This window comes from Pinus tabuliformis, chromosome J (genome assembly GCF_031772625.1).
Source record: "Pinus tabuliformis cultivar Carrire ecotype Pingquan chromosome J, CPIR1, whole genome shotgun sequence".
Taxonomy (NCBI): domain Eukaryota; kingdom Viridiplantae; phylum Streptophyta; class Pinopsida; order Pinales; family Pinaceae; genus Pinus; species Pinus tabuliformis.
The window spans coordinates 67915265-67928119 of NC_142295.1; the positions used below are offsets into that span (position 1 = coordinate 67915265).

The 12855-nt window shown below is 36.7% G+C and overlaps 1 protein-coding gene across 4 annotated transcripts; it reads left to right on the plus strand.

Annotated features, from left to right (window-relative positions):
- Positions 1–379: 379 nt before the first annotated feature.
- Positions 380–1672, plus strand: LOC149225544 (uncharacterized). Of its 4 annotated transcripts, none has more exons than XM_089375112.1 (5): positions 380–568; positions 697–920; positions 1095–1144; positions 1240–1286; positions 1421–1672. In XM_089375112.1, exons 2-5 carry the CDS (start codon positions 732–734, stop codon positions 1450–1452), a joined length of 318 nt encoding a protein of 105 aa, XP_089231238.1. In that variant the 5' UTR covers positions 380–568; positions 697–731; the 3' UTR covers positions 1453–1672. The 4 variants fall into 4 exon arrangements, with proteins under 4 accessions (XP_089231238.1, XP_089231236.1, XP_089231237.1 ...); XM_089375110.1 differs by having other exon boundaries at positions 385–568; positions 727–919; positions 1084–1144; XM_089375109.1 differs by having other exon boundaries at positions 387–568; positions 697–919; positions 1084–1144.
- Positions 1673–12855: the final 11183 nt, after the last annotated feature.

Below are 12855 nucleotides of genomic sequence, written 5' to 3' on the forward strand. Positions count from 1 at the left end.
TCAGCCAAACACTTTCTAATTAATAGTGATGGAGATATGCGTGATGTGATAATGGATCTCGTTGTTTGTACTTGCTTTTCTAATTAATAGTGATAGAGATATTTATGATATGATCAACTATTTTCAAATCGATTGATCCATTAATACACTCCTTACGGACCTCAACACAAGGACACTCTGACATCTATTTAATTTTCAGCCAAACACTTTCTAATGGAGATATGCGTGATGTGATCATCGATCTCGTTGTTTGTACAATAGTGATGAAGATATTCGTGATGTGATCATCCATCTCGTTATTTGTATCGATGCCCATTGAAACGAGCGGCATGTGTATCATGGCATGTCGTGTATCATATGCTATTCATTCCCCATACCATCTGATATTAATTGCCACCAAATTTTGAATTGTATATTAACCCGCGCTGCCATATTTTGTTGAACTTGAAAGAACCTTTGGTCGGTTATAGTTTCTTTGCTCAGCGTGAGCTTCCGGACGAGTTCGGTGCTGATCGCGATTGCGGTGGTTCTGGCTATCGTTGCCTTTCCTGAGACTTCCTTTCTTCCGGTGAGTAAATGATAGACATTATAGTTTGTGAGTCAGTAGTATCAGTGTCCTGCATATCCTTTTCTCAAAAATCTCCATAAAACTACACAGAGGTTAAAATTCTGAGAGTAGGGTATTATCTTTGAAAGGTGAGAGTTTGAAGTGAGCTTTTGTGTTAGCAAATATGAAGTTGTGCTTCTGGACAACGGCCCATCGCCCATCCTTGTTTCCATTGGTTTCAACACCTCTGTTGCGTCGCTCTGATAGCAGGAAGACAGGCAGCTGGAGCAGCCCATCGACTTTGCAGAGAGCCAGACCTGCCAGAATATCTCCTGTCACTTCGGCATTGCGAGGAATCCCTGGATTGAAAATGGTACGAAACCCTAGCCTTTAGTTTTCTGTAATTGAAATTGGTCTGAATTATGCAGTTCTCAATGATTAGTTTTCATTTGTTTGTTTTTCCTGGTTTTTCCTATTTGGGTTTCTTTGAAATCTGTTAAAACCATGAGTGCTGTAAATGAAATCTGTGGTTGGCGGGTTGCAAGAGGGTGTGGCAAATGCAGTGGAAAAGGAGCCATTGAATGCCCAGGCTGCAAGGTGCTAGCTGTGAATATTGAAAATTTATTTGTTTATGTATTTACTTATTTGTTTTGTGAGGAGTATTGCCAATGAAATATTCATTCATAATGCAGGGAACTGGTAAAAATAAGAAGAATGGGAATATGTTTGAGAGGTGGAAGTGAGTACCCAAATATCCATTTTTCTCTTTGTTTTTTTTTTCCTTCTGAACTCTGTGAATTGGTATTCCTTTTGGGGTTTTATACGTTGGTTTCTTATGGCCACATTGCATGAACAGTGTGCTGTGCTTTGCAGGTGTTATAAATGCCAAGGCTTTGGCCTGTTGAGTTGCCCCAACGGTGGAAAAGGAGGCCTCACCCCTGAACAGAGAGGAGAACGATGAAGATGACTCTCTTTTGATTGTATATATTTATATTGTGTATCTTACAGTACTGTGGACGCATCAGTATATCATGCACTATTTACTGCTATTATTCTTATTATTATTAAACATGTAGATAGCATGCTAGTTTGAATCTATCCGTTTCATCGTCGAAGATCCTCATATTTCTGTGGGTTGTTCAGTGCTGTCCAAAGGCAGGAGAGATTCAAAGATCCCCATCTTTCTGTGGTGGATTATTGAATGTTGTTAAAGATTAGATAAGTGTGTGTATATATGTTGATCACGTGGCTGTCTTGTATTTGAACACGTTTACATGATATATAGTTAAATACCATGTATATTAGAATATGTTATGCATCTACCATCTCATTATTATGAGGATCATAACTGTCTTTTAAATCCTTTCAGATGTTGCACTCATTCTTTTGTATTAATTTTTTTATAATGAATTATTAAAGTTTAAAGTTAAAAAGATTGATCTTTTCTGATTTAAGTCGATCTAAGTTTTATATAATATGATGTGATATTATTTATTATTTCAAGGTGATTACATCTTTTGTAAAAGATTTTAAAAATTGATTTTATTTTAATATATTATAATTTAATATCATTTATTATTATTATTTTAATTACATAATGTTGTTGTAAAGTAATGACATTGCTGGTATACTATACTGCAAAGCACTTACTACTCTTAATATCACTATAGCCATAACATTTTATTTGTAAAGTTCATCAAAAATCCAAGATCCTGATCTTTTGGTAGTTTATTTTCTGGTGGAGTGCTGTGAAAGGCAAGGCAGATTCAATAATTTTGTATATACATAAAATTATCATGTGGCTCTGAAGTTCCGTCCAATCATGTCTGCAGCTTCATGGATAATAGAGTAAATAATTTGTTACGGTACCAAAATATCAATATGTGGTCATAAACGCTTCTGGTGTTATTTATATTTTTGGATTTTGTTATCGAAACGAAAGGACATTTTGGATTTTGTGGTTGAAATGAATAGACAGAATTGGAATTGTTAGCCTGTGATGTATAAGCTGAACTGTTCACGCTTCTCCATATTTCTGCAATTATTGTAAAGTGCTGCATTAATAGATGCAAACCATAAGAACATGCATCATACGCACTGGTGTTAACAACAGTAGCATTTCATGCTCATGAGCAGTTATTTACAACTAAATGATTCCCTTTCTTCTCTGCTGTCAGATCATGGCTTCCTCTCTGTTGTCAGATCATGGATAAACGTTCTCGTTGCCTTACTTTTTGGCTTTTGTTTTGTTTTCGGATCATGGCTTCCTCTCCGCTGTCAGATCATGGCTTCGTGTCCTCGGTGCCTTACTTTTTGGTTTTTGTTTTGGGAAAAGTTTCGAAATCATGCCTCCCAGAAGAATAGTAAGAAACTGGAGAAGAATAAATTGAATAATTTAATTTAATATATTTGTTAATATTTTTTTTTAGGGTTTATTTAATTTTAGATGTTTTTAAGGATAGTTTTCTCTTAAGAGTGGTTTTAATTCTCAATGCCTTTCCAAGTGTGTTTCTCCACATAAACCAATTGGTCTACACATCATGGGTGAGTAAATCATATTATTTTAATCTAACTGGAATCCCCTTGACTAAGGTGCACAAATCTATATCTACGTGTTTACTTAGTTTACACTTTTCTTTTTTTTGGATTCCCTTCACCAATGTGAGGAAGTATCCCTTGGGTTTCAAATCTATTTGTGTGGGGTGCACAAATTTATATTGAGGACTTTACCAAAAATGTTATCCATGAATATGGGGAAGCATCTCTTGTGTTTCAAGTCTCCTTGGTGAAGAGCATTAGTATAGACTCTATAATGATGGGTTTCTAGAAGATGTCATCCATAAATGTGAGGAGCATCATTTGAATTTCTTTATAAAGTTTAAAAAATCTAAAATTAGATTTTATGAATCAATGTTAAAATTTATATTTAATTTGAATGTTTTTCCATTTTAAATGTTTTTTACAATAGTTTTGGAAATTTTTTTATCAAAAGTAAATTGTCAAACTCATAAATTTGAGTAGTTATACAACAACCTATCCATCATTTTTTCACCTTATGATTTTCCTCCCGTAAACAAAATATTGTATCATTCAAAACAATTCATATGGGTTAGCTCGAGTGGTTTGACTTGCCATGAAAATCCATAAGTGCCTCGGAGTTAACACAGTTAAACTCGCTTGGATCCCTTAGGGTTAGGTGCATGTGTTTTCCACTGGTGGCATTTATTGTAAGCACCATTCATAGAATATGACAATTTTTTATAAATTTATTTTCTTTTCAATGGTTTCTTAAGTCTTCGGAAATAAAGATCTTTTTTAAATATTTTTTTCTAAATAAATTGTGGTTATAGATTTAGATTTTTTAAGTGTAAATAAATTTGCATATTGATTTCTTTTGATTTCAATGGTTTCTTAAGTCTTCAGAAATAAAAATCCTTTTTAAATTTTTTTTCTAAATAAATTGTGGTTATAGATGGTTTAAGTGTAAATAAATTTGCATATTGATTTATTTTTTATTTTTTTGGATGCTTAATAAATCATAAGTGAAGATGGATATATGATATTTAAGGTTTACATATTTTTATTACTTATTATATAGCTTTATTAATTTTAAAAATGACGCTTTGAGTTGAGTGAACATATTTTTTTTCATTTTGTTTTATTGGAAATAAATCTTCTCCATTATTGATTTATTAGAAATATTAGAAAGGCATACGTCACTAATGATGATGTCTTTGTAAGTTGACATGTAACTATTGATTATGATCTTATAAGTGGATATGTTCTTTCTGTAGAATCCATGATGCCTCCTCTACCCTCTTATATTTCAACTTCTCCAAAATCCCTTATAGTTCATTCCTTTTGTTTTCCTACAAATTCTTTCATCCAAAATTTCTTAATTTTCTCTAAAAACTTGCCAAAAATGGAAAATTCTTACCTCGGATGTACTTCTAGATGAAGATCATTCAATAGTTGCTTTTAATTTGTCTAGATTTTATCTTTAGTCCCTGAGAAACAAAAAAATCATAAATAAAACAACTCATTTAGTGAAAGCATGCATTTCTTTAGATTAATCAAAGACTTATTTCAAAATCATTAGTACCAAGGGCTAACCTAAAAAAGAGAGTCAATTAAATTCTTTTCTATTTGATATGAAAATCCCTCTAGATTTGTTAATTTTCTTAGGGTTATATTGTTCTTTGCTTTTAGATAATTGCATTTCTTCATTTGCATATTAAATTCACCCCCTAGCATCATATCACCATTCAATTTTACAACATTATTCAACAACATATGAAATTGTATAGAAATAACAACATCATCATCAATGTAGAGGAACATAAAAGAACAATAGAAAAAAAGCATTCACACATAGAGACACCAAGATTGGTCAGAGACCAAGGCAAAACCCACTACGGGGAAAACCCTTTCAAATTTTTCTTCTTATTAGATTGTTATTGAATGATTCAACAAAAGAGAGTACAATGATCCATATCTTCATCCATACAACTATCCAACAAAAATCAACTAAAACACATCATGAGATGAACCCAATAATAGCAATAATAAAAACCCTGATTCAGAAGCCTGAGATCAACTGTCACTATTTTGTAGTCAACTGCGGAACTCTGTTGTCAACTGGAGAAATACTCAGTCAATTGAAAAAACGAAACCCTAGGTCCCAACCACAGGGATGATGTGATGTACATGTGTTTGAAAGGCTTCAGCCACACGGATAAGCCGACCTGCATGCGGTTGCAGCTGAAAATTACCTGTGACAAACCTGCGGTCGAAAACCAAAACCCTAGCACACATGCGAGCTTCGGACCCTGCAATCTCGGACCTGTGCGAGAAAAATTTCCAAGAACCATCTTAAACCTATGTGAGCCAAACCAAAGAAAGAAGAATAATGATCATAATGTAGATGTCCAAATGAGGTTGAGGTTGCTTGTATTTATAGTCTTCCAAGGGTGTCCAATTTTATTTAACGCTGACTTGATCAAATATGCACATATGGGATTTAATTAAAAATACACTTTCCCTTATCCAAATTGATCACTTCAATAGTCAAAACTGGTCCTCTCAAGCCATCAAGCCATCCACACAATCATAATATGAATCATTTCAGTCAATAGATGCAAATGCATATACCAAGGATAAGTCACAATTGTTTATGCTTTTTGACCAATGTGTCAAAGCCAATGACACAAATAAAAAATCTCTAGTGAATACCAATATTAGTTACTAAAAGTCACTATGCCCATATAACACTACCATCAATGAAAATTATCAGTTATCAAGTCAAAACCTTAATTTGTTAACATTGAGAGTTCAATCAATCCATAACTCAAACCTATATATGAATCATCAAGCATCATGTCAAAGTTTTAAGGCATCATCAATTATCCAAGCCAATATTGCTCATATTTACTATGTTAAGTCAATAAGCCAAATATTCTCAAACCATTTCAATTGTTATCAATTACTGTCATATACTAGCTTCAACTATTAAATCAAAATGACATACTGATATACATATTCTGGTCCCCTGTAAACACAAGTTTAGTCAACACATTCACATTCTCTATAGTAGGTCAAACATTCAAACTTCCCTACTCATAGGAATTTCTATTGTTTGCTTCATATCTATAGGACTGTCATACCCCTTGTGCACTCCTGAGTTCATTCATAAAGCTTTAGTTTTGTGATATATAGGAATAACCACACCCATAGGGCTTCTTCCGTATGATTGGGAGGCTATAACCACACTCTTAAGCCTTCTTTCATGCGATTAGGGCTTAAACTAAGAGAAACCCTCTCTTCTCATACTATAAGTTTCTACAAACCAACAATATTAGGGATTTGTTTGTTTATGTGAAAAATCTTACTTCAAAAATAAATAATCTTCTATAAATTTGATGCATATGATAATAGGTGTAGGGATCTTATGGAGAGTTTCTCCATTTGAATTGGAAGCCAATTCAGTCATCATCATTCAAGTCATCAACTTGTCTATCATAATTCTTTCATGCATTAGCAAAACTATTAGATCCTAAAATCAAACTGTATTAGGTTCTAAAACATATATCCATCATGGTCATAACATGTTAACATCAACTACTTCATTATCACATATGAACATGAAATTAGAATTTCATCAAGAGTTAGTGTCAAAAAGCTAATAGGAGTATACTTCAAGAATCATGATCACAACCTTCCTTCTATATCACATAACTCAATCCATCAAGTGAGGGCATCCAATTTTACCATATGTTATAATTACTAAGATAAATAAGGTCAACAAGAAGATCCTGAATATCAATCTTAATGTTACACTTCTATCATCATGGTTATCATGCTTCTCACAAACATTAACAACCATATATAAAAACAATGTTTCTAGCCTACTTCAAGAAATACATCATGTCTAAATTTTAAAATGCTTTGCCAAATATCAGGTATGCCAATATATCAAAAATCAATGTTCCTAAGTAGCTTTACCATGACTTAAATATAATGTAAAATACTTTTCCAATACCATATTGATTTTTGGTAGCATTGAATGTGCTCCAAGTCTCAAAATTTGTAGGGAGGCTTAGACACATGCATTCTCCAATACCCATAAATCGTTTTGGGAAATTCCACCTGGAGACAGTTTTATTAAAATAATTAATATTTTTAATGGGTGCCTAAGTCTAAACTTAGGAAATTAAAATAATCTAAGGGTATTAGTATAATTGTGGGTGAAACTTCTAGAAGAAGACGGAGATCAAGTCCAAATGATCTAAGCCATTGATTAGAATCTAATATGGGTTTTTGGTTCTCAACTGGAGGATTATAAGAAGGAAATCAATGGGCACTTGGAGAACACATCATGTGAAGATCAAAAGATCAATTTTCTAAAGTAGAGCAACTATCGGAAAGAATTTCGAGGTGATTTTTTGTAGTGAGGGGCAAGGATAGTTTTAGTTGGATATTTCTCCTAATCCAGGAATACTCAATAGAGAAGGAAAAGAGAGATCTAGTAGAGGCAGCACAGAGCCAAAGAGGCTAATGTAGGGCCATGAAGGGCCACACACAGACAACGCAGAAGCCCATAGGAGATCAATAAATTTGTTGGAGAATCGATTTCTAGAGCCAGAAGCCAGGGTGTGAGGCTGAGAGGGTAGAAGTTGAAGTCTCAAAAGAAAATCGATCAGCCGAGAGGAGTGACGCAAACCCCAGTAGCTGTGACGCAGGGCCTACGCAGTGATTGCGTAGAGGTAGCTAAGGGTTGGCCATTCAAGTGGCTAGATTAGCTAGGATCTCCAGTGATAGTGTGAGGTAATATCACTCATATCTCTGTCAGTAATATTCTCTATACTGGATAGCCAGCCAAGCATCCAAAGTTTGTATTCAGAAAAACTACTACATAATAATAAAAACCTCAGTTGTTGCATCGGTTTTCCCACAATGGGTCTTTCCGGGGACATTTGTCCAAAAATAACCATGTAGATGTGTTGTATTTATTTTTTTCTCAATTTCTTGTTTCCACATTTTTATTTAAATGGTGATGTCTGCAATGTATTAGTTTCAGTGTTTACTATAGGAAACAATAAATAATTTTGTTCAATAGTTAACAAATAGAAGAAACATAATCAGTCGTTGTAGTAGAAATTTGGGCATCCAAATTTTCACATGGTACCAGAGGTGCTGGTGAAACAAGAAAGTAGTACCGAAAGAGCCCAGTGCTGAAGGAAGAAGGGAAGTTGACGTGCTACATAGGCAACAAATCGAATCCCTAGAGGGAGTGCACAATTCAGGCCAGGAGGGTATGATTTTCTTCGTAAATCTCTCTTTGAGTGAGTCAATAGAGAGGTAGGATTTCCATATCGAGATTTGTCAGTGACAGAGGGAGCAGTGCAGTAAAAAGCTTCAGCGAAGAGGGGTTACTGGTGTGACGTATTTTTCCGTAAGAAGTTGTTGGGAAAAAAGATGTCAGAAGAGAAAAGAGACACTTGAGGTAATTTCTTCCTCAAAGAATTCCTAGCCAGGGAATTCGAATTCTAAGCAACAACATGAGAGAGGAGGTCATTCTACTTTGTTGAGTGGCAGAAATGACAACCAGTGGGTTGAGAGATCAAGATCGTTTGGATGGTGCATCCAACTATGTGATGTGGAAGGCAAGGATGTCATGCCTTTTAGATGAAAATTTTCTCATGACCTATGTTGACAGTGTGGTAGCTATGCCCGTGGATTCAGATTTGCTCAAAAAGTACAAAGGAGAGAAGTAAAAGACAAAGAGAACGATCCTCGATGGAGTGAAGGATCACGTGGTATGTCACATCGCTGGCATAAGGACTACCAAGGAGATGTGGGATGCATTGTTGACGATGTATCAAGGATCTTTAGAGCAGCGGAATATGTACATAGAGCATAAGATGAGGTCCACACAGATTGAGAAGGGGGAACACATTGATTCGTTCCTTGCAAAGCTTTAGGAGACCTGAGATGAGCTAGCAGTTGTGGGGTCTACACAGTGTTATGGGGGAGCCCCCCCCCCCCCCGATCCCGCTCCCAATCCACGCTCCAGGTGAGAGCGGGTCGGGAGCGTGCTCCCTTAAAAAAATTTACGCTCCCTATTTTTTTTCAATTCGATATAGGGAGCATCACTCCCGTCACTCCGGGATTAGTTGGGGAGCAATTTCTCTCAACCACTCCTGGGTTATAAAAATCGCTCCTGGAGTGACGAGAGTGATGCCCGGAGAAATGCGCGAAAAAAAAAAAAAAAATAAAAATAAAAAATTGTGGAAATAAAGTGAGGGAGGGAGGGTTAAATAGACCCTCCCTCATTCATTTCATCATTTTAATGAGAGTGAGAGTGAGAGTGAGAGAGAGTGAGAGAGGGTGACAGTGAGGGTGATAGTGAGAGTGAGAGTGAGAGTGAGAGCAAGAGAGTGAGGAGCAAGGAGAGAGCAAGAGAGAGAACGGAGCAAGGAGCAAAAGAGTGAGAGAGCAAGAGAAAGCAAGGAGCAAGGAGAGATTGGACGCCAAAGAGGTAGGCTCTACAATATTGAATAGAGTGTCTAGCAATTTTTTTTTAATGTTCATTAATAAATAAATAAATATTTTTTTTTTCTCTATTTCCCATTCCCATTCCCGTTCCATTTTTTGTAATTTTTCAGATTCAAAACTTCAAATATCAAACATCATGGTTATATTTCTTGGCATTTTCTTCTTCTTGGTTCCTTTTTTGGTTATTATAGTGTTGGAGAGTAGAAATAGGAGGGTTGAAAATGAAGAAGGAGATGAAGAAGGGGAGCATAGTGGATTTGATGAAAACTCCAGTGAGGAGGAGTTGGAGGAGAGTGAACATGAGTTATCTCAAAAACCTAAACAAGACCATACTCCATTGTGGAAATATGTTAATAGGCCTGAAGCAGGGAAAGGGGATGGAACCACTAAATTTCATTGCCCCCATTGCAACAATAATTACACATGTTCATACACCTGTGCCAGAAAGCACCTCTGCGGGAAAAGGCCATCGGATGGAGATAAACAAATAGGCATCAAAACTTGCTAAGGTGTGTCAGCAGCAGATAGAGCCAAATACATAAGGGAAGAGGAGGAAGCCTAATACAAATCTAAAAAATCAAAGGGTTTCTTTGAACCAAGCCCACAATCACATAAACAAAGAACTCCTTCAGCATACTCCCAAGGAAGTGGATATGGAGGCAAAGGGTCACTAGGTTTAAGGCATAGAAGCATATCAGATTTCCTTGATGAAGGGTGTAGAAATCATGTGGATTCAAAATTTTACAGGTTTCTCTATGTATGTGGGATACCATTCAATGTTCTGCACTCACCTTATTGGCACGAAATGGTTTCTACCATAAATGATGCCCCTAAAGGATACAAGAGCTCTGGGTTTGACAAGGCAAGAACCATTGGACTTGATCATGAAAAAGCAAAAATATCACATTCTTTGAACAGAATGACAAGTTCTTGGATTGACCATGGGTGTCCATTGTATCTGATGGATGGAAAAATGTAAAAGGCAAGCCATTGATAAATTTTATTGTTGTGTCTGTTAGTGGTGCCATATTTCTTTCAGCATATGATTACTCAGACAAGTTCAAGACCAACATCAACATTGCTGAACCATTACTTGAAACAATTGAGCATATTGGGCCATACAATGTCATCCAAGTCATCACTGATAATGATCCTAATTGTAAGGCAGCAGACACAATTATTGAGGATAAATACCCCAACATATTTTGGTCTCGGTGTTTGGTTCACACAATGAACCTTTGATGCATGATATTGTTAAGAACAAAAATGAACAATACAAATGGATTGGTGATTTGTACAGAGAGGCAAACAAATGATAAAATTTATTACAAATCATAGCAATACCCATGGAATTTTCCGTAGTCACTCAAGATTGGAGTTGTTGAAGATTGCGAGGACTAGATTTGATAGCTATTACCTCACCTTCAGGCACCTTTTGAAGGTAAGAGAGTCATTGGCTAGCATGGTATCAAGTCCACACTGGTAGGTATTAAAGGAAAGGGCTACAAATGCAGTTGACAGGCAAGGTTTTGAATAGGTGGAGGAGGCCACTCTTGATGGTATGTTTTGGGAACATGTGAGGCAAGTATTGGATTTCACCAAGCCCATTTATCACATGATTTGGTTTGCAGATATTGGCATGAGAGGTTTGGTCACTTGAATTACAGGTATATGTAGTAGCTAAGCAAGCATGAGATGGTGGAAGGCTTGCCAAATATCAGTTTCTCCAAAGGAGTTTGTGAAGGGTGTGTCCTTGGCAAACATCCTAGAGAAAAATTTGACACCGGCAAGACTCACAGAGCATCCTCTCCTCTAGATCTGATCCATAGTGATCTCATGGGGCCTTTTCCTCATCCTTCCATCAATAAAGCAAGGTATGTGCTTACATTTATTGATGATTTCTCACAGTATATTTGGGTGTATCTTCTCAGGGATAAATCTGAAGTTTTTGCACACTTTGAAAATTTCAAAGCACTAGTTGAGACACAGTCAAAGAGAAATTAAAGCCCTCCGTACAAACAATGGGGGGTATATTTTAACACAACACTTTAGAACCTTTTCCTTGAGTCTAGCATACAGTTGCAGTACACAGTTCCATACACTCAACAGCAAAACGAAGTTGTTGAGAGAAAGAACCGATCTCTCAAAGAGATAGCTTCCTGCATGCTGCATGCTAAGTCACTGCCTCATAAGCTATGGGCTAAAGCACTTAATTGTGATAACTACATCCAGAATAGATCTCCTCATAGGTCTGTCAAGGATCAGACCCCCTTTGAGGCTTGGAGCGGCACTAAATTGAAGGTCACTCACTTCCGTGTTTTTGGCTCCTGAGCATGGGCCAGGATCCCCTCTAAAAAGAGGAAATCTCTTGATTCACAAAGCATTGAGTGCATCTTTGTTGGATACCTTGATGGTCTGAAGAGATACCAACTCCTGATTTCCTCTACGGACAAGCTCATCATTGAGCGAAGTGTCAAATTTGAGGAAAGTCTCTCGCATGCACCTCAATTCTCGCATGCAAAAACCTTTTATCTACCTCATGTTCGAGATGATGACTCAGTACACTCAAATGCAGATACAGAGCATGCAGATGTCAAGGTAGAGCATGCAGATGTAGCGACAAAGTCTTCAGATACAAATCCAGTGCATGCATATGATGATCCACATCCAAGCCTAGATCGTTCTTCCAGTGGTGAATCAACTTCCCCTGTCATAAATCAGAGAACAAGGAGCTTACATGAGATATATGCACAAGACCACCCAGCTGCTAGAAATGGTCTTGTGTGGGATAATTCTAATCCGTGGAGGACTAGATCAGAGTTTATTGAGCCTCCTCTTGCCCTCACTGCCACTGAACCAACACCATCCTGGCATTGTCATTTGGTTCAGTCTTCTAATCCACAGTCTTATTCTATGCATCCCTCTTGGGAGTCCGCCATGGACGAGGAGTATAACTCCCTCCTTGAGAACTAGACTTGGGATCTGGTTCCCCTTACTTCAGGAAGGAAACTTGTCCGATGCAAATGGGTCTATAGGACCAAGAGTGTTGTAGATGGGCAAATCACTAGATAGAAAGCCAGGCTAGTAGCCAAAGGCTTCCAACAAGTGCATGGCATTGATTATGATGAGAACCTTTGCTCCAGTAGCAAAGATGGATTCCATACGCCTTGCACTTTCCATTGCAGCTGCCCAGGGATGGGAAGTACATCAGATGGATGTGAAGAATGCCTTTCTTCACGGAGACCTATCAGAGG

Coding starts and splice junctions, on each gene's coding strand:
- LOC149225544 (XM_089375110.1), top strand. CDS start 732: ATGAAGTTGTGCTTCTGGACAACGGCCCATCGCCCATCCTTGTTTCCA. Junction 920..1,083: donor GGAATCCCTGGATTGAAAAT/GGTACGAAACCC, acceptor CTGTGGTTGGCG/GGTTGCAAGAGGGTGTGGCA. Junction 1,145..1,239: donor TTGAATGCCCAGGCTGCAAG/GTGCTAGCTGTG, acceptor TTCATAATGCAG/GGAACTGGTAAAAATAAGAA.